Source organism: Bos grunniens, chromosome 11 (genome assembly GCF_055505025.1).
Source record: "Bos grunniens cultivar Pamir isolate PY7600 chromosome 11, Bosgru_T2T1.0, whole genome shotgun sequence".
Classification (NCBI taxonomy): Eukaryota; Metazoa; Chordata; class Mammalia; order Artiodactyla; family Bovidae; genus Bos; species Bos grunniens.
The window spans coordinates 10,676,195-10,697,137 of record NC_141175.1 but is presented as its reverse complement, the minus strand read 5'-3'; the positions used below and the strand labels follow the sequence as shown (position 1 = coordinate 10,697,137).

The 20,943-nt window shown below is 51.1% G+C and overlaps 1 protein-coding gene across 15 annotated transcripts in view; it reads left to right on the top strand.

Moving 5' to 3' along the window:
- Window positions 1–2,671: 2,671 nt before the first annotated feature.
- Window positions 2,672–20,943, top strand: part of MVB12B (multivesicular body subunit 12B) — a 194,461-nt gene continuing 176,189 nt past the window's right edge. For 8 of the 15 annotated variants that reach the window (XM_086325141.1, XM_086325133.1, XM_086325130.1 and 5 more), the window contains exons 1-2: window positions 11,597–11,776; window positions 17,370–17,492. In XM_086325141.1, the coding sequence (XP_086181267.1) occupies window positions 11,612–11,776; window positions 17,370–17,492 (288 nt within the window). In that variant the 5' untranslated portion in view covers window positions 11,597–11,611. Of the gene's footprint in view, window positions 3,066–11,588; window positions 11,777–15,144; window positions 16,159–17,369; window positions 17,493–20,943 lie in introns of those variants that run through there. The other 7 variants (XM_086325132.1, XM_086325144.1, XM_086325137.1 and 4 more) reach the window with 7 other exon arrangements.

The window sequence follows — 20,943 nt, the reverse complement described above, 5'->3', positions numbered from 1 at the left end:
ACTAAAATGAGAATGCCCTTAGTGTTTCACCATTAAATATGTTTATGGATGGCTTCTGTTAAGTAAACTTTGTCATTAAGAAGCTTAAATATTCTTCCTAGTTTATTAAGGGTTTTTTTAAAAGAAAATTATAAGCTATTGGTGTTGAATTTATAAAATATTTTTAAAGTGTCTCTTCTGTTGATAATATCCTGTGATTTATTTTTCTTTACCAATGAAATGAGTTTACAGAGTCACTAATGTTGAATCATCCTTGTACTTTTGGAATAAATCTTGCCTGATTATAGTGGATTTTGACTTGTTTTAGAGCAAGTTGGATTCAGATTGCTAAAATTTTATTTAGTAGTTTTGCAACTACTATATACTTCAGCAGATTGGTCTGTAAGAGTAATGATTCACAGGTTAGGGATTAATTGGTGAACTTTGAAAAGGTGGTCCTGGCTCAGATGAGTTTGGGAAATACCAGATTTGTTTACTCTTGTACAAGGTCCGTCTAGTCAAGGCTATGGTTTTTCCAGTGGTCATGTATGGATGTGAGAGTTGGACTGTGAAGAAAGCTGAGCACAGAAGAATTGATGCTTTTGAACTGTGGTGTTGGAGAAGACTCTTGAGAGTCTCTTGGACTGCAAGGAGATCCAACCAGTCCATTCTAAAGGAGATCAGTCCTGGGTGTTCATTGGAAGGACTGATGCTGAAGCTGAAACTCCAGTACTTTGGCCACCTCATGCGAAGAGTTGACTCATTGGAAAAGACTCTGATGCTGGGAGGGATTGGGGGCAGGAGGAGAAGGGGATGACAGAGGATGAGATGGCTGGATGGCATCACCGACTCGATGGACATGAGTTTGAGTGAACTCCAGGAGTTGGTGACGGACAGGGAGGCCTAGCGTGCTACAATTCATGGGGTCGCAAAGAGTCGGACACGACTGAGCGATTGAACTGAACTGAACTGGACATCACAGAGACCTTAATTATACTTATTGTGATTCTTTAAAAGGTAGACTATAGGTGGCATGCAGTACTTTCTCAAGTTATTTGACTGCAGAACCTCCTTTTCAAAAAAACATGTATTAAATTCTCTGGGGACTTGTGTTCTGAAACTGGCCTGTAACTCTCCTTTTTGGTATTATCTCTGTCAGTTTTGGTATCAGTTATGCTAAACTTGGGAAGTGAAATGGAAAACTTTTTTCTTCTGTGTAACGGTTTAAATAACATAGAGATTATTTGTTCCTTAATGGTTTGCTAGAAATTGCCTGTAAAACCATCTGAACCAGTGGCATTTCTGAGTGATAAAAATGCTTGGAATACACACACTAGGAAGGCTTCCCCATAGGACATTTTCCTCAACAATCAGTTCTTCAGAACACCTTTTTCTTTTTTTTTTGTTTTAAAGGATCAAACAGCTATTTTAGAAAAGCCTAAGAATGTGTGGAAATTAGACTTGAAACATTAGCAAACTGATACTAATCAGTCCTGCATGGTCCTCATCTCTAACAGCATGCTGGCACTCCCTCTGAGTGCCTTGCTGGGGCTGTGCGGGGCATTTTTGGTTAAGGATGCAGAGTTGGCACCACCAACTAGCCACTCTAGCTGAAGGCCAAGCCCTAGATCCCTCTCCTCATCCAGTTCCATTTTATCCTCTGGCTTGTACATTTTCCCAAGTACTGTAGGGCCAGAGATCAGCTTAAACTTTTAAATACTTCCCCTAAGCCAGCCTCACAGTCCTTGCTTTGGACCTCTGTAGGTAGCATAAGAGGGAGACAGATATTGCTAGGAATTTGGGGTCAGTGTGAGAGGCCTGTGTTGGCACTGGGGACTGCGGCCAGGCTAAGCTTGTATTGGGTCAGCTGGGCGATGGGGTCTCCTGAACCAAGTGAGCTGAGCTGAAAGATTGGTCTGGGGTCCCGTAAAGCATAGGAGGGCTGAGTGTTCCTGCAAAAGGGGTGTGTATGTGTGTGTCCCTGTCCCTGCAAGAGGCATGCGGGTGTGTGGGGGTGTGTAACATTTATCCCAGGTTCCAAGAGGCTGGGTGTCCCTGCAAGAGGCGTGTGGGTGTGTGTGTCCCTGTCCCTGCAAGAGGCATGCGGGTGTGTGTGGGTGTGTAACGTTTATCCCAGGTTCCAAGAGGCTGGGTGTCCCTGCAAAAGGCGTGTGTGTGTGGGGGGGGGGGCGGGGGTGTCCCTGTCCCTGCAAGAGGCATGTGGGTGTGTGTGGGTGTGTAACATTTATCCCAGGTTCCAAGAGGCCTGGGGGCTTCCGGAAAAGCATAGGAGGGCTGGGTGTCCCTGCAAGAGGCATGTGGGGGGGGGGGTGTGTGTGTCCCTGTCCCTGCAAGAGGCATGTGGGTGTGTGCGGGGTGTGTGTGGGTGTGTAACGTTTATCCCAGGTTCCAAGAGGCCTGGAGGCTTCCAGGGATGTAAGGACTGGTCTAGGGTATAGTGATATAGTGAGGCCTAGGAGAGCAGAGGGGGCTGCGGGTCCCTGGAAGAGACCAGCTTGGCGGAGGGGGAAATCGGGGCCCAGGCTCCAAGAGGCCCGGGGCTCCCTCGGGTCTGGGCTGCTCCGAGGGGCCGTTGCGGACTCTTTGAGAGGCCGGGTCGGCGGCGCCAGGGCCCTCCCCGGGCTAACGGGCCAGGCCGTGGGGGAGGCCGGCGGCAGGGGGGGCGGGGGCGGGGTGCCGACCGGGCGGCGGCGCGGGCTCCGGACGCGAGGGCTCCCGCTCCCTCCTCCCGCCCGAGCTAGCCTCAGGCGCCCGGCGCCTCCCCCGGAGCCAGAGCCAGAGCCGGGAGGCCCGGAGCCCGGCCTGCCGCCGCGGCCCGCGAGGGAGCCGCAGCCGCCGTTGTCGCCGCCGCCGCCGCCGCCAGGCCGCGCCCCGCCCCTGCCGCCGCCGCCGCCGCCGCTCCCCGGTGAGGCTCGCGCTCGAGCTGCCGGCCCCGCCGCCTGGGCCCCGGGCCCGGCCCCTTCCGCGCCGCCCGGGCGATGAGAAGCTGCTTCTGCGTGAGACGGAGCCGGGACCCGCCACCGCCGCAGCCGCCGCCGCCGCCGCCGCCGCCCCAGCGGGGAACAGTTAAGTGAGGGCGGGCCGGGCGCCGCGGAGGCTCGGCCGAGCCGGCCCTGCTCCTTCGGGGGACGGGCGGGCGGGCGGGCGCGGAACCCGGGCCGAGGGGCGGGCGGGCGGGCGGAGCCGGGCTGCACCGAGGCCTTGCGGGCTCCGTGCCCGGCCAGCCGCGGGGACAGGCCCGGCGGCCTCTGCTCGGCCCTGCGCGCGCCGCGGCTTCGCGTCCTGGCTTGGCCTTGCAGCCGGCAGGCGGGAGGATAGCGCGGGGACCCCGGGGCGAGCAGCGACCCCCTGGGCCGTGGCAGGTGAGGTCGCCGAGAGCCACGTCCGTACGGTGAAAGGTGAGGCGGCCCACCTGTGCCGGGGCGCGGCGGCCACCTGCACAGACCCGGACCTTCGTTTCACTGGCGGGGCCCGGGGTCCACTCTCTGTGGTCACGTGGGTGCCGAGCAGATTGCACCTGAGCCTCGGGCATGATCTGCGGCCTCATCTGTGACCTGAGCAGAGCAGAGAGGACAGCCAAACTCCAGGGCACCTGTCTGCAAGGTGACGTGCTGGTCGAGGCACCCAGGACACAGAGTACCATCCTTGAAGGGTAGTGAGCCTGTTGATAGTCACCTCATGGGGACTCCAGTGCAAATGAGGCTCAAGGGCAGGGGCCAAGTGAAGAAGCCAGACCCATGAGCATCTTTGTCCTCTTTGTTACCAACACACAACTCTTCCTAAATCATCAGCCTTTCCCAACCATTAAAAATGATTCTTGTATTCTCTACCCCTCCACAGCCTCTTCAGCCTGGCCCAGAGGAGGTCCCACTGGAGGGCAAAAAGGGAGTGGCTGTTGCCCCTTCTCTGCTCCCTGCCCCCACCCATGAGCCAGCCCCGACTCAGTTTTCTGCCACAAAGCAGACAGCAAGCTGGAATCTCTTTAGGGGCCTTTGTCTCTGGTGGTTCCTTCTCAATATAATCTCATTGTACATTTCTGGACAGCTGGCTGGATCTCATCTCATTTTAACAGGGCAAGAAAATCTTATCAGCTGCACCAGAAAAACCTTAGAAAAGTTAGGAGATAAGCTCAGTGGAAGCCTAGACTAACTCAAAAACTCAGCGTACTCAGAAAGTTAGCACAGGAGACAGGTGACACCTTTCTTGCTTGCGGGAAATTGAACTGGCTATTTCAAGATGTTATGCCTTGCATAGAATATTTAAATGGGGCCTCTGAGAGACGGGGCCTCTTCTGGGACCTGGGCACCAAGACCTGTGCAAAGCAATTGACATAGCAATTACTGGTTCACTTGAACCCAGAATCATCTTCTCTGATCCACATTTTTCATTCCTTCCTTCTAGCTTTTAGGCCACACTCCTGATTTATGCTAAAGGCATTTCTCTGCTTTGCCTCCTTCCCACTGGTGGGGTTTTCCCCCACTTCTAGATGGAAGAGTACAGTACACCATGATTAAATGCGAGAACGTCAGAATTAGACCTCAGCTTATGCCTTGGCTCTCCTTATTGTGTGTTCTTACGCAAATTAGTGAACTTTTCTGAGCCTCAGTTTCCTCATCTGTAGAGTGAGGCTCATGATAATGTCTATCTCATAGGATTATAGTTAAGAAATAAGAGAAAAATAACAGGAGCAATGCTCAGCTCCGTGCCTGCCACAGGGCAAGTGGTCAGTAAAAATTAGTGGTTAGTATTCAGGGTTTGTTAACTGGTTAATCAGAAGAGTAGCTTCAGTTTTTTTACTGTGCTTCTCTGTTAGTAGTTGTATTGAGGGCCACTAGGAAAGGATGCGGAGAAGGCAATGGCACCCCACTCCAGTACTCTTGCCTGGAAAATCCCATGGACGGAGGAGCCTGGTAGGCTGCAGTCCATGGGGTCGCTAAGAGTCAGAGATGACCGAGCAACTTCCCTTTCACTTTTCACTTTCATGCATTGGAGAAGGAAATGGCAACCCACTCCAGTGTTCTTGCCTGGAGAATCCCAGGGATGGGGGAGCCTGGTGGGCTGCCGTCTCTGGGGTCGCACAGAGTCAGTCACGACTGAAGCAATTTAGCAGCAGCAGCAGCAGGAAAGGATGGGAGTAGAATGAACACTGGGCTTGGAATCTCAGGATACCTCCTGGAACCTAGGTAACCCTAGGCAAGTCATGGAACCTCATGGGACCTTTCAGAATCCCCATTTGCTTATTTATTAAAGAGACCTAAGCGTAAAACCTACCCTGTAAGGCTGAACGAGTTAAGGTATGTGAATATGTGTGACACTGTGGATGGGGTGGGGGGATCCTCACTAAATTTAAGTGGGGTCTAACCCTAACCCCTAGTCAATTAACTAGGGGTCTAAGACCCTAGTTTTGTGGGTCTGCCATTTTGACAATTTGTTGTGGGTCTGCCATTTTGACAATTTGTTGTGGGTGGGAGGGGCTGGAAGAAAAACAATGCAAGAATATCTTGCTGTACATTTTACAAAACCACACGACCACGTGAACACTTTGTGATCTGCTCTCAGGGCCTTAGAAGGGGTAAGTGGGGGCTGGGGCAGGGGCTGTCTGGATCCAAGCGTCCTGGGCCCCGCTGCCATAGCAGGTTGAAAGTGCTCCGTGCCTCGTGCTCAGAGCGCGGCGTCCTTGCCACGCTGAAAAGCAATGACGGTGTTGGAGTCAAGCGTGGGAAACGTCAGAGGTGCTGTTATGATGATGAAGATAACAAATGACTACATGGCTGGATATGATGGGCTGAGAACACTGTGTTTAGTTGGCTGCGGCTGAGTGAGCAGGGTCTTGTTTGCTCACTGGGTTGTGGGAGGGGAGGCCTGGGTTCCCTGAATGAGCTGCCTTTCTGCAGGCTGTCCTGGCTCTATCTGAGGCTCTCCCTGGCCTGCGGTGCCTGGCCACACGGGCTCTCCTTGGCCCCCTGCTCACTGGGCCGCCACTGGGAATTGTGGTTTCCCTAGTTGTCTGCACTGTTTGCAGTGGGGTTGCTTGCCTCAGATCTCTTCTTCCCCGCTGCTTGGGAGGCAGGGTGTGCTTGACATTACCTCCTTGCTGGGGACATCCTGTGGGCAAGCGTTGGGTTACACGACACACTTCTGGTGAGATGCAGAGCTTGTGTAGGCTGAAATGTGAGAGGCCTGTGGGCCCAGAGCCCAGGGGTCATGTACTTGAGCTTTGTAGCAGCTCAGACTCCCCTGAAAACTGGAGGGCCATCTTGTTGGGCCTGTGGCTTTGGGATTGTTCTACACACATACACACAGACACACGCGTGCGCACACACACACACACATTTTTTTTTTTTCAGGTACTGATCTGCCCAGGAAAATGTTCAAAAGAATATCCTTTGATCCTTTAGAAGAGAGAAATAAATGAATTCTTAATGAGCTAAATATCCCCAGGATGTTGATTGAAATGCAGATCCCAAGGCCTCAAACCCAGACTTTGAATCAGAATATCTGGGGAAGGGACCCCAGAATCTGCCTGTTGAACAAGAATCTTAGGTTGTACTTAATGCTTACTGAAATTTGAGGACCACAGTTACAGATGCTTTTTAAAAATACGGTGAAACACACAAAATAAAGTTTGCCATCCTAATTTGCTACCTAATGCATTGGTGGCATTAAGTGCATTCAAGTTGTTGTACAACTAACCGCTAGAACTTTTTCATTTTGCAGAACTGAAACTCTGTACAGTTGACCCTTGAACAACATGCGTATGAACTGCTCAGGTCCACTTACAGATGGAATTTTTTCAATAATAACTGTTGCAGTACTACACCTTTCCCAGTGAGTTGAACCCCCACATGGGAGGGACCGTGAATTTGGAGGGCCACCTATAAGGTATATTCAGATTTCTGACGACTCGGAGAGTTGGTATTCCTAACTCCTGCATTGTTCAAGGGCCGTCTGTGCTCATTATGCAACTCCCATTTTCTCCTCCTCCAGCATCTGGCAACCACCATTCTACTTTCTATGAATTTGACTACTGTGAGTACCTCATACCTCATATAAATGGAATCATGTAGTATTTGTCTTTTTGTGACTGTCTTATTTCACTTAGCGTAACAACGTCAGTGTTCGTCCACACTGTAGCATGTGTCAGAATTTCCTTCCTTTTTAGCAATAGTACTCCATTGTATGTAAAGACCCCATTTTACTTACCCATTTATCTGTCTGTGGACACTTGGGTTACTTCCACCTTTTGGCTATCGTGAATAATGCTGCTGTGAACATATACATACAAATATCTCTTCGAGACTCTATATCCAATTCTTTTGGGTATATATCCAGAAGTGGATTTGCCAGATCATATAGTCATTCTACTTTTAATTTTTTGAGGAATCACCATACTGTTTTCCATAGTTGCTGCATTTCCTTTTCCACCAAGAGTGCCCCAGGTTTCCAATTTTTCCACATCCTCAACTATACTAATTTTCTGGGTTTTGCTAGTAACCATCTGGAGGGCATAGCAACCCCTTCCAGTATTCTTGCCTGGAGAATCCCCATGGACAGAAGAGACCGGTGGGCTACAGTCCATGGGGTGGCAAAGAGTCGGACACGATTAAGCGACTAAGCACAGCACAGTAACCATCCTCATGGGTCTGAGATGATATCTCACTGTGGTTTTGGTTTGCATTTCCCTAATGAGTAGTGACACTGAACATCTTTTCAGATGCTTTTTGGACATTTGTATATCTCCCTTGGAGAAAAGCCTTTTCAAGTCCTTTACCCTTTTTTTTCATCAAGTTACTTGCTTTCTGTTATTGCTCTGTTGTAGGAGTTCTTTATAGACTTGGATTTTAACCTTGCATATATTTTGTTTGTTTTTCTTTCATTTATTTTTGGCTGCACTGGGTCTTCATTGCTGCATGTAGACTTTCTCTAGTTTCGGTGTATGGACTTCTCATTTTGGTGGCTTCTCTCATTGCTGAGCACAGGTTCTAGAGCACAGGCTCAATAATTATGATGCACAGGCTTATTGCCCTTTGGCATGTGAGATCTTCCCAGACCAGGGATCAAACCCATATGCCCCACATTGCAAAGTGAAAAGTGAAAGTTTCTCAGTCATGTCCAACTCTGTGCAACCCCATGGACTCTGTGTGTGTGTGTGTGTGTGTGTGTGTTAGTTGCTCAGTCGTGTCCAATTCTTTGCGACCCCATGGACTGTAGCCCACCAGGCTTCTCTGTCCAGGCAAGAATACTGGAGTAGATTGCCATTCCCTTCTCCAGAGGAACTTCCCAACCCAGGAATTGAACCCTGGTCTCCTGCATGGCAGGCAGATTCTTTACCATTTGAGCTTCTCCAGGCCAGAATACTGGAGTGGGTAGCCTTTCCCTCCTCCAGGGGATCTTCCCAACCCAGGGATCAAACCTAGGTCTCCTGTATTGTGGGAGGATTCTTTACCAGCTGAACCACCAGGGAATCCCAAGAATACTGGAGAGGGTAGCCTATCCCTTCTCCAGGGGATCTTCCAGATCCAGGAATCAAACTGGGGTCTCCTGCATTGCAGGCAGATTCTTTACCAACTGAGCTATCAGGGAAGTGTGTATTGCAAGGCAGATTCTTAACCACTGGACCACCAAGGAAGCCTGGATTTTTAACCTCTTATCAGATATATATGGTTTGCAAATATTTTCTCCCATTCTTTTGTTTCTTTTAATGGAAGTCCTACAAGTACTTTATATAGTTTAAAACCCTGTAAAGAAAATATTATGCATTGTTCCAGTTTTATAGGAGTGGAAACTCAGGCCCAGTGCAGTTTGCCTGCCTGCGGTCACACAGCTGTGTCTGAGTTGCAGCTCAAGCCCTGGTTCCTCTGAGTCCAAAGCCCACACCTTTCCTATTTCTCTACTTTACCACCCAGCCCTCCCCGGAGCTAACAGCGTAGAGGCCCTGCCGGGTCTGCAGGAAGTGGCAATAGCTTGAGAAGCGTTCAGCTTCAGGAGAGGAAATGGGAACCCAAGACTTGGGAATCTCCCTTCCGACGACTGGGGCGCTCCTTAGATCCTCATCATTGCTTGGACCTTAGAAGGAGCAGAGAAGCGCAGACAGGTTTGGAAAAGTTTTGCTTGTTTAGCATTTCGTGAGCTTGTTTCAGAGCCCCTTGCTCCTAACAGTTCCCTAGACAGCCCGGCGCTTCGTGCCACTGCTGTTGCCCTGTGCTCTCCCCGCACCTCTTGCAGCACTCTGTGCCCGCTATCTTTCAGGAAGGCCAGCACCCTGTCCGCACCCCCACCACCTGCCCCCGGCAGAAGGGAGTGTCCCCTTCATTTACAGTTCCTTTCTTTGAGGACATTTCCTCTAGCCTGTGAGCCCCGTGGGTGGTGGCCATGACTTACCTGTCGCTGTGTCACCCAGCACAGTGCCACTGCACCTGGGCAGTGCATTATCCAGCCTCTGCCCCAGCCCAGACCAATCAGATCAGAACCTGGAGAGTAGCTGTAGTTTTTACAAACTCCATGGGGAGTCTTCACGGAGCCCCCGGCCAGGTCCTTATCCAGCCTACTCTGGATCTAGGGCAGACCCGCTTCTGGAACTGCCCAGAGTACTGAGGTCCCACCTCCCTTGCTCGGCAGGTGGCTCGGCCCTGGAGTTGTGGTGTTTGTCCTGCACCAGGCATCAATGACCCAGCGGGGCACGCTCACCATTGCTCCTGCTGCTTTACGTGCCCCCTTAGTCCAGTGGAACACAGACAGTTTTGAAAGCAGGACAGGGACTTCGTTTATCCATCCTCCCATCCATCCATCCATTTATCTATAGTCTATTTATTGATGATGCAAATTTATTGAGTATTCGCTATAGACTAGGTACTATGATGGACATATACCTTTGAACAACTAATGCTCTGCTTGGGAAAGTGTTGTAACCTTCTGAGAGTCAAGACCGTGTTTCTTTACGTGTGTGTGTGTGTATATGTGTGTGTGCGCATGTGTGCCCATGTGCTAAGGTCATGTCCTTGGACAACATCAGGATTCTTAGTGACAGCATCTGTCTGGCTGGGCAGTGGGGAAGATTTGGGGTGAATAGGAGATGTGACCCAGCGTTTGAATGGTGGGGTGCGTGCCATAGGGGAGGGTTTGGGTGCTCTTGGGTAACCTGTGTTAGGGAGGGAAAGACTGAAGGACTTACTCTGAGGCTGCTCCCCAGGGATGATGACCTTTAGGTTCCTTCTTCCCTCTTCCCTCCCTGCCTCAATTTCCTTCCTTCATCAAACATCCCATGAGTACCTACTGCCTTTTACTCAGACTTTGGACTGTGGACCAGCTGTTTCAGCATCTACCTGGATCTTGTTAGAAATGCAGCTTCTCAGGCACCGAGTCAGCACCTCGGGGAGTGGCTGTACGACTTTGTTTTTGTAAATCCTCTAGGTGACTCAAGCATGCTAGAGTTCGAGAATGTCGGGCTTCCCATCTTCGTCGCTGCTCCATGCTCAGCACAAGAGCTTTCCACAGACATCTGTGGGCTGACTGTTATGCACCAGGTCCTGTTCGGTACTAGGGATGTGGAGATGCCTCGGGGGGAGGATGGCGAGGTCAGCCAGGTTGAAGGTATCAATGGGACACGCAGGTGGCAATAGCCAGCAGGGCACCAGATACACATATCTGAGTCTCAGGAGAAAAATGCCAGCCTTGGAGGTAATTTGGAGTCATCAGCACACACAGGTAGAATGAGCACATGACCAAAGAAACTCTTAAGGCCCATGTGAAAGTCAAGAGCGTGGGTGGTGATGAGGTGGGGTATCTACTGACCTGAGGCCAGGTGTTCTGACGATTCTGGCCTCAGGGCCCGTTGCCCAATGTTGAGGTGACATGTTAGCATTTTTACTCAGCAGACACTGCTCATCAAGCCAAGGCTGTGACCGTTTCCCGTCACCGAATATTAGGCAAACGGCCAGCCGGCTCTTGGGGCCTCCTGGGATGGTTTCATTTGTAGGGTGTCTGCCTTCCATGGGGGTCCACCTTCTGCCTTCTCTCCAGGGGGCACTATGGCACTAAGACCTGATGGGAGTGGGTAGGGACGGCCTTCATCTGCAGTAAAGGTGAGCAAGCTGGGGTGGGGCTCACAGTGTTCTAGAGAATGCCCCCTCCTCTCCAGCACCAGGCTCCCTGGTTTTGCAGAGCCGGGCCTGTAGGGGCAGGCCTTTAGCCACGGCCGTGCTGTAGAACTTGATCCGGATTTATTTTGGGAGAGTATATTCTGGGATCCAGCACTGCACTGTACTGCAGCCACCCAAACCCCAGGTGTGCCTCACATGGTTTATGATAAATCTGTTTGGCTATCAAATGGTTAATGCCAGTCTAAGCAGAGGTCTGATGGGGTGGATGCATTTGTACACCAGATTCTTCTATTAGAAGTAACAGACTTTTACTGGGAAAAAAAGGAAGTGCTCGCCATTGTTAGTTCCCTGGCTGGAAAGTTCTTTGTGATCCAGGGGAGCTTAGGAAAATACTTGCTTTCATTCCCCAGTATCTTAGCAGCCTTCCCAGCAGCCTGTGGCCTGTTGCCACCAGATCGTACTCGACAGCATTTGTCAGAACGATTTGGTTTCTGACTGGTCACTCGGATCAAATGTCTAGGCCAAAGTACAGGACGCACCAGGAGGCTATCCTGAGGTTCCACGGTGGCCGCCTCTCAGCCTGTGTGCGCTATCCCTATGGGTGGTGCCCAGAGCCAGCTGGCCGTTTGCCTGGGTGCTGCATGGACCCTGACCTCAGCCTGCAGTCTCCTGAGGAGGTAGGGCTCTGCATGCGCCATGGCTGCCTGCGGTGGCCGGGTTTGTGTATTTGTGTGTGTTGTGGGTACCTGGGTGAAGCCTAGCCACCAACTTCCTCCCCTGTCCTTCTGTCCCCCGCTTAAGATTTGTTAGCAGGAAGGAACCGGTAGTTATGGGGTAACAGAGACGAGCAGGGGTTCCTGCAGCCCACCGCCACCACCGAGCTGCTGGGAAGCAGGCAGAGAGCTGCCTCACGCCGGGCTGCAGCTTTTCCGCAGGGAGGCTCTGCTCTTCGGCCGTTTGCCACGGGGAGTGAAATATTTATCCACTGCTTTTCCCCAGCTCTGCAAGCTGGTAGATGTGGGCAGACAATTTATGTCTTTTCTGCCCTTGACTTTGGATTTCAGACAATCCGATCACAAGTTCATCCTTCTGTAGAGACTTAATTAACCCACTGGTTTTGTCATTTCAATCCCAGTAGCCCTATCTAACCTGCCCCACCCCCCAATACTTTGATATTATTCTCCTCCAAAGCTGTGTGCAAGTCCCACCTTCAGCCCTGGTGGGCAGCACTGGCTCCGCTTCTGAGCTGGTCTTCCTTCCTTGTCCTGGGTTCCTGCTGTGCCTCCTTTGAAGGCAGCATCCCCTGCCCCCCGGCAGTTGTTGCCTCCCCCCACCCCCAATGTGCTTTAAACTCCTCGGCTCATGCCCTACCCTGCTGCTGGAAGGGCCTCGGTGGAGAGAGGTCTCAGCTCTGTTAGTTGGGTTTTGATTTCAGTACAGGAGTTGATAAAACAAGATAAACCCCAGGCTCACAGGGCTGGGGAAATTAAACAGAGATGATATCAAAGTTCCCCTGAGTTTTCAACTGTGATTCAGTAGCTTAGTTTTCTCCCAGACTGCGGCCGGGAGGCACGCCTTTGATACTGAAACAATGTTCAGCATCAGTTAAGCCCAGCACTGCTGACTTTTAGGGATTAAGCACACTGTCGTAGTAATTCTTTGATCAGCTACAAGGGAGCCGTGTGCTGTCTGTGTGAAGGGGCTTTATAGTTAAAGTTCATTTCTCTGTGAACCTGGGGCGACAGCCTTGGTGAGGTGCTGCCGTGCCGGGGGGCTGGGACCTCCCCCGGGCACTGTTCGGTGCACACTCAGGAAGCTCTTCTCTTACCCAGTGTTGCTGGATGGAACTCATTGAGCACGGCTGGAAAAAATCCTGCTGGGTCTGGAAAACACACCTCGCCCTAACTGGCCCCATCCAGTCCTTCAGTCCCAGGAAGTACCACACACACACTCTCTCTCTCTCTCTCTCACGCACTCTCCACACACACACACACACACACACACACACACACACACACACACATTCTCTCTCTCACGCACTCTCCACACACACACATACACACACACACACACATATACATTCTCTCTCATTCTCTGTCACTCTTCATCCCAGTCCCCCAGTCCCAGGATGTACAGCACACACACTTACTCTCATCCTCCTGCTCGCTGTCTCTCTCTTTCTCCCCCTGCTTTGTGGAGAAATCCTCTTGGGACAGACACAGGCACAGCTGCCCAGGGTGAGGCTCTGTAGCCCCCAGCCTTGGCGATGGTCTGAGTGAGGCTGGCTGCACGCTCGGGATAGACAGGGACTGGACGACCTGTGAGGTTAAGCTAGGAGGACTAGGTCAAGGTCAGTGCTGCCAGGGTACTCTCTACTCTTCCGACCCTGCCCGAAATCAGACGTGACTCCCAGGTGCTGCTACCGTCGTCATTCCTCTCCTGACATTTCCTGGAAATCCACTTAGCTTCAGGTTGGCTCCTTCCTAGAGTTCTCAGAAATCTCGGTCTCTGTTATCTTGTCATCTAAAACACTGAGTGAACTTTTGGCTTTTCCTCTAGGGACCCTCCTTGCAGCCACAGCTGGGGCAGTAGAAGTTTCCCCATCCCCTGCCCCTGCCTCCGCTGGCGGTGCAACTTGCAGTTGGCAATGGAGGCCCCCCCGCCGCCCCCCCCCCGGGTGCTGTTGATTGTGTTCACACCATGCTGTACATCACCCCGTTCCCTCCTGTGCAGCACGCGGGTCTCCCTCATTAGGCCTAAATTTACCTCTGTCCTACACAAACATGGCCTTAGCTCATTTTTATTGCTGTAAATTATTTATGAGGGAAATGTTGCATCTCGAAACTGAGGTGTGAGGAAAATTAATCCCATGTTACTTTTATCTCTCAATACTTTTCTCCCCCTCGCTTCACTTACTGGGTTACTGCTAGAGAAAAGAGAGCTTTGGCATTTTAAAATATAATTGGTGCTGAGAGCACTTTCTTGATCAGGTATGGGATGGGAAGTTGGGTCTGTCTCTGCCCAGTGTGTGGAAAGTAGACCAGACTGGGGAGGGAGGGTCAGAGGCCCCTGGGGCTCTGCCTTCTGCCAGCCCATGGCATCTGAGAACTCCAGGCCTCTGTTTCTTTCCTCTGAAATAGGGATTAATATGCTCCAGTCCCCTTCCTAGGTTTGGTGTGAGCATCAGTTGAGAAGGAGCTGGTGAAAGCTTTTTTGGTAATTGCAGGGCACTGCTCAGATGCGGGGAGGTGTGTGAGTGCGTTCTGTGTGCAGCTAGAATTTGGAGCTGGAGGTGGATGCCAGGCTGAGCAAAGAGAGCTGAGGAGGATGCCCGTTGTTGCAAGCAGGCCTGGCATTTTCTGCTTCAGCCCAGCGTCAGCGTCTTGCCAGACAGGTTAATGGTGGTCTTAAACACCCCCGCTCGTCTGCCCCTCTCCCCAGGCAGCTCTGCTCTGCAGCACCCACCCCCCCACCCCATTAATGGCCTCTTCTCCCCTTCGCCGAGGCCTGGCTTGTGACCCGGGCAGCCGCGGCCGCTGCCGTGCCATCCCCTTCGGGCCGGAGGTTCCGCGCAGCCCAGGGAGCGCCGAGTGCTAGTTAATAAATGGCCTTTTGTGAGGAAGGTCAATTGAAGTGACGGTAGAGACGCTGTTAAGAGTAATTTGCAGTCAGAAAATATGTAATTCAGGGCAAGCGGCTCTGAGTGATTGCCTCTGCCATGGATATCTTGGGCGTTTCTCATTAAAAGCTTCCTTTGCTGGTGGTGGCGCTTTCCTCCGCCGTCCCAGCGAGGAGTCATTTGTCTGTATTTCACAAAGGCTGCTGGATCCCCCAGGGCACTGCCACTGGGGGTGTGTGTGGGGTGTGGGGGCGGGGGTGGAGGCGTGCATCTGAGATGCTCAGTGCTAATGCCCTGCCCGCCGCATCCTCCCAGCCTGCAGGCCCGCAGCCCGCTGGCCGGCTCCTTTGTCTGCTCAGGAGGCTGCCCGCAGCCATCTTGGGGCCCGGTGCCCGGCTGCCCGGTGCATTGTGGGAGCAGCGGCGTCAGCCTCCCCCGCTCCCGCAACTTGCTCGCGCTGCAGAGCAGAGGGCGGTTGGTACCTGGACCGGGATGCAGTGACCCAAGGATGGGGCATCCCTCAGCGAATAAAATATTTCTTATTTATTCCCATGCTCCCCACCCCCCACCTCAGATAGTAGAGGCAGCACTATCTTAATAATAATAATAATAATAATAAAACTTACGTCTTATGTTCTTTATTAAATTCACAGCATGATATTTTAGCACTGGCAGAATTCAGTGCCTTCTGTTAATGAGTTGTTAATTGCAAAGCATTTCGGTAACCAACAGCAGGTATAACAGTATTTTGCTAACGGCAGCGATGTGATTTCCATGTTAACCAAGAATACCGAGTTTTCCAAATGAAGTACTTTTTGATCAGTTTGCTTTGGATTCTGCTGGTGCAGATAGTGAATTCTAAACCTTCCTGACTGGGGGCATCCCTGCGGATTCATTCAGGAAATATTCACTCAGTGCCTACTGTGTGCAGGAAGCACTGAGCCCTGTGCTTTATGCAGATAAACTCGCCTGGTAAATAAGATCTGAAAATAGAAAACGATTCAGTGATGCGGTGTGATGTCCTGCCCCCCTGCCCTTTACTTCCAGAAGCTTATTTTCAGTAGAATTAAGTAAAGCTTAACTTAGTTTGGCTTTTGTCATAAACAGAAGCTGAGACTGTGGCTGCTGCCAGGCGCTTCCTAGCCTTGATCAGAGAATTAGCTCCCTGGCACTGACGAGCCTGTTTCTGGAGCCTTTCGTGGGTTCCAGGGAATGCTGATTACACGGTGACTTGCATACAGCCCTCTGGTTGTTTCTACGGAGGAGGCTGTAGTCATTTTTAATGGCCTCTGCCTTTTCTGATTCTAGGCTGAGAACTTAAAATATTCCTACTGGCTGCCCAGTTAGACGAGAGTGTTTGGTTTGCTTTAGCAGCAGTAACCAGCCTTGAGAGATCTGACAGACCCTACAGCCAGTGGAATGAAATCGCTGCAGAAGGAGGTAGAATTTAACTTGCTGTTTTCCACTGCTGGTCCTTTGAAAAAGCTCTAGAAGTCATTTACATAAGGTGTTACCATTTTATATGCTTTCTGGTACACTGCCACTGGAGCTGCCCAGACCCAGTGCTCTCTATATTCTGTTGGTCTCCTCCGGTCACATCAGGAGGCAGGCAGCAGCAGAATAATAATTTGATTTCCCTCCCTTCCTCCCAGTGTCCAACAAGAATTACAGTCATTGTTCGTGTTTAGCTTTGAGTAAGTGTCCACATGACCCTGGGATTAAACACAACAAAGGGACCCCCCGGTCCTCTTGGGAACAGCCGTGACCACGCTTCTGGCTGACTACACTGGACCTTTGTGTCCCTCACCCACCCTTCTCACCTGCATTTTGCTGAGGGCCTACTGTGTGCCAGGGGACCTCTCCAGGCCCTTCGTTTACGGGATTCCCTTAGTTCTCACAGCAGCTCTGCAGCTGTCGGTGTCCTGAATCTTTGCTTGCCTGCTCACCAGCTGTAGTCATGGAGCCTGGACTCCATTGCCTTTCTGTGTCCTCCATGGCAAGAGCACTTTCCTCTATGTGTTCACAAAGCTCTGCCTCCCCAACAGCCCACCCTTGGATGTAGTCATGGCTGTGGATTTGGAGGGCTGTTCTTCTGCCAGGAGATGCTGTGAGGGGGAGAGATGGAAGGTGTTGCTAGATTTAACCATGTCTGATTTATCCTCAGAGAAGCTGCTGGTATCTGTACAGAAGTCAGACAGCAGGGCGGGAGAGTGTTCAAAACTCACTTGAGAAGAGCAGGAGCTGGAGATGACTTGAATTCTTTTTTTTTTTTTTTTTAAATAGAGTATTTGTTTATGTGTTTGGCTGTGCCAGGTCTTAGTTGGGGCATATGGGCTCTTTGATCTTTGTTGAAGCATGTGAACTCTTAATTGTGGCATGTGGGATCTAGTTCCCTGACCAGGGATCGAACTCAGGCCTCCTGGCTTTGGGAGCACAGAGCCTTAGCCACTGGACCACCAGGGAAATCCCTACTTGAATTCTTGATCTGAGGAAAGGGTCGGGTAAAGCCAGGGCTCCCTTAGCTGGTCCATGTATGTGAAGCTGAGTTCAGGATATTTGCCCCAGGATTCTGGTTCTGTTTGAGACTTTGTATTGCTCACTTTAAATGCTCCATTTGAATTTTGTGCTTTCTTTTTCCTTTTTGGAATCAGGAGCAAGCCACCATGCCTGAAGTCAAAGACCTTTCAGAAGCCTTGCCAGAGACGTCAATGGATCCCATCACAGGAGTCGGGGTGGTGGCTTCTCGGAACCGAGCCCCGACAGGCTACGATGTGGTAAGTCAAGATTCATTGATTTGGCAAATATTTGTTTACTTTGTTCAAGACCCTCTGAACGTCGTGTGTAAGATGTGTTTCTGCACTCTAGGAACTTAAACAGGAAGGGAAAGCACCACCAGCGGCAAGGTGTGGCAAGTGTCCTGGCTGGACCTGAGCCCATCTGGGCTGTTGCTTGGCCTTAGCTGGGTCACTTGACCTCTGTGATGGTCATCTTCACATTCTGTAAAATTAAGGAATTGAATTAGTTGATTTCCAAAGTCATTTTTAGTTGTGACATTTCATGAAAAGAATCCAAGCATCTGAAAGACCCTTGGTTGTCACAGATTGTCTGGTATAAATGTTAAAAATATATTGACATGTGTTTATATAGCTTCTTACAGTTTACAAAGCAGTTTTTCCCACCCATGAACTCAGCTGGCTCTCACAATTCCCTGAAGGGTGGGAGGGCAAGTTGCCTTCTGTCCACTGTGCTGATCAGGAGAACACAAGCTCCGAGAAGGGAAGTGATGGAGACCCAGCGCTTGGGAGTGGTGAATCAGGTGACTCAAGCCCAGGGCTGTGATGACCGCATCACCACAATTTAGTAGAGAATTGGCTTTGCTTTTCAGCACACGTCTGTGGTGATGTTCAGTAGTACCGATGGCTCGAATTAATTATATTGTTTTTTCAGTAGATAAATTCCAACTTGGGTGGGGCATAAAATGTGCAGAGGAACTATTGGGAGGCTTTAGTTAACGGTGACTATTGTCATGTGTTCTGAACTTCTAAGGTGGAGGGTTTTTTTAAATTATTATTTATTTTTGGTTGTGCTCGATCTTCATGGCTGTGCGAAGGCTTCTCTCTAGTTACGGTGAGCGGGGACTACTCTCTAGCTGTGGTGTGAGGGTGTCTCACTGCAGTGGCTTCTCCTGTGGCAGAGCGCAGGCTCTAGGGCATGCGGGCTTCAGTAGTTGTGGCACAGGGCTTAGTTGCTCCGTGGCATGTGGGATCTTCCCGGATCAGGCTCGAACCTGCGTCTTCTGCATCGGCAGATGGATTCTTTACCACTGAACCACCAGGGAAACCCCTAAGGTGGTCTTATTTTTCACTTTCCTTATTTTGTTTGATGACAGAGGACGAGATGGCTGGATTGCATCACTGACTCAATGGATATGAGTTTGGGTAAACTCCGGGAGTTGGAGATAGACAGGGAGGCCTGGCATGCTGCGGTTCATGGGTTCGCAAAGAGTTAGAGACGACTGAGAGACTGAACCGAACTGAACTTATTTTGTTTGGGATGACGTTTTATTCTTGCTCATTGAAAATGTATACCCAGAATACGTAAGAGTAAAAGAATATAAGTCTCATTTGTCAGCACTGAACACCTGGCGCAGTGATAAAATCAGTGTCTGATGTGAGGTGTGAGTTGGGGGGGCATGCCATGCCTAGTCCAGAAGAAGCCCTAAGGCAGGGTTTCTCACCCTTGGCATTACTGACATCTTGGGCCAGATGATCAGATAGTAGTATGTGGTGGGGCTGTCTCGTGCATGGCGGGGACAGCATCCCTGGCCTCTTCCTGCTCGATGCCAATAGCCCCAACCCCCAAGGTGTGACAGCCAAAAATGTGTTCAGACTTGCACAAGTCCTCAGGCGGAGGGGGCAGGCAGGCAAAATCAGCCCCATGGTGAACAGTGCCTGTCGCGTCAGCCCACGCTGGCTCCCATGTGAGGAAGGGGGAGCCTGTTACAATCCTCCACATCACTTTCCCAGCTGCTGGAAAGCTTATAAACATTTTTAAAGTGAATGAACGGGGGAATCTTTTTTTTTTGACAAAGATTTGAGTTTTACCTGCTGCCTGACTTCAAAGCACTGTTTGAATGTATAACTTGCCATAAAATAGAATCATTAGGTATGGCTTTGTGCCATAAAACTCTTGGGGAAGCTAATAAAAATGTTCCTTATTTGAGAAGCCCAAGTGTCTTTTGATGAATTAGATACGAAGCAGTGAGTCGTGAATCAGGGCAGGGGCTTGGTGCGCGCCTGTCTCTGGGAGGACCGTCTCCAGGGTGACTCTCTGGGTGGGGGGCAGGGCTGGGGGGGAGGTGGAAACCCGGGTCTTCTGACTGTTCCCTCGTGTGGATCTGTGTCTTTAACATTCTGCTGGCCCCTTTGGGGTCACTGTGAATGCCGAGCAAGTGGGTGGCAGATGGCCTTTGATAGTCTGGTTTTCTGAAAGTCTTGGTGAGTCTGACAGGAGCAGAATCTATCCCTATCATTTTCTCCTAACGTCGAGCTCAGGGCAGAAGAGCGCGGTGTCAAATGAGTGAGATTAATAAGCACATTTCACGGTGGGGCTGCACCAGGCATCATCGTGAAAGGTGAGCAGGCCAGGAGGCTCCAGAGGGTCAGCTCGGCAATTACCCAGCCTCCACACGCCAAGACTGAGTGTCCGAGCTCCTCCAAAAGCCCTTCCGGGGAGAGATGCAGGAGTCCTGTCTTTGTGCTGACCGCTAGACAAGCATCTGCTTCCTCAGAGGTCTGACCCTGAGTTCAAGGGGGATGGGGGAGGACACCCCCCTTCCCTTTATCCAGAGTTTAGTGGGAGGTTGACATCCAAACCGAAGTGCCAGGCTTTTGGCGGTGGCCGGGCTACAGAGATGCTGAGACAGAAGTGCGGCGGCCGAAGGAGGCTCTGCTGTGGACTACGGCTGGGGCCTCTCCAGCATGTGCTGGAGGCCTAATCCCTCTGTGCGCTCAGAGCATGCTAGGTACCCTGACACACAAACCCGAGAGTGGACGCCAGATGGACCGCTGACTCTCAGTGGCACAACCATTTTAAAATGAGCAGAGGCCCTGGTGCTGCTTGAAGTAAAAGATGCCAAGTGTTTGTTTATAAAAATTGAATTTGACAAATTCTCTGCCTGTTAGGGGATGGTTCCTCAGGTAGGGGCTGGGGATCACTTGCTAAACTTCTCAGTTTACCGTCTCTGTTTCTGCAGCTGCCTCTGAAATAGCCTCCCCTAGCCTCCCCTTCCTGCCTTGCAGCCACAGGCTCAGATCTAGAACGTTGCTGCCAAGGCCCAGGTCTTTCCTCTGGCCCCTCCGTGCCCAGCTTCTGCCCTCTCCTGGCTGCCTTCACTCTCCCTGACGGCAGCGTTTAGAACTGCCAGGTGTGGAGGCCCAGTCAAACTGAGTCTTGGCCTCCGAGAGACTTGGAGATTTTTTTTGTCTTTTTCTTCACTGTGCTCCAAGAGCTCCTTCCTTCCCTTCCTGAGAAACCCTGTGTGCAAATGGGAGTCTTTGTGGCATGGTGACCCAGAAGTGACAGTTTATCACCTAGTTCAAGGACTGTTCCCAGACGCCCAGGTCGGGGGTTCTCGCACTTCGGAGGGCCTCAGTCCTCTGGAGAACCCCACACCCCAGATTCCTGCTGCAGTAGGTCTGGGGTGGGGCTGAGAGCTTGCATTCT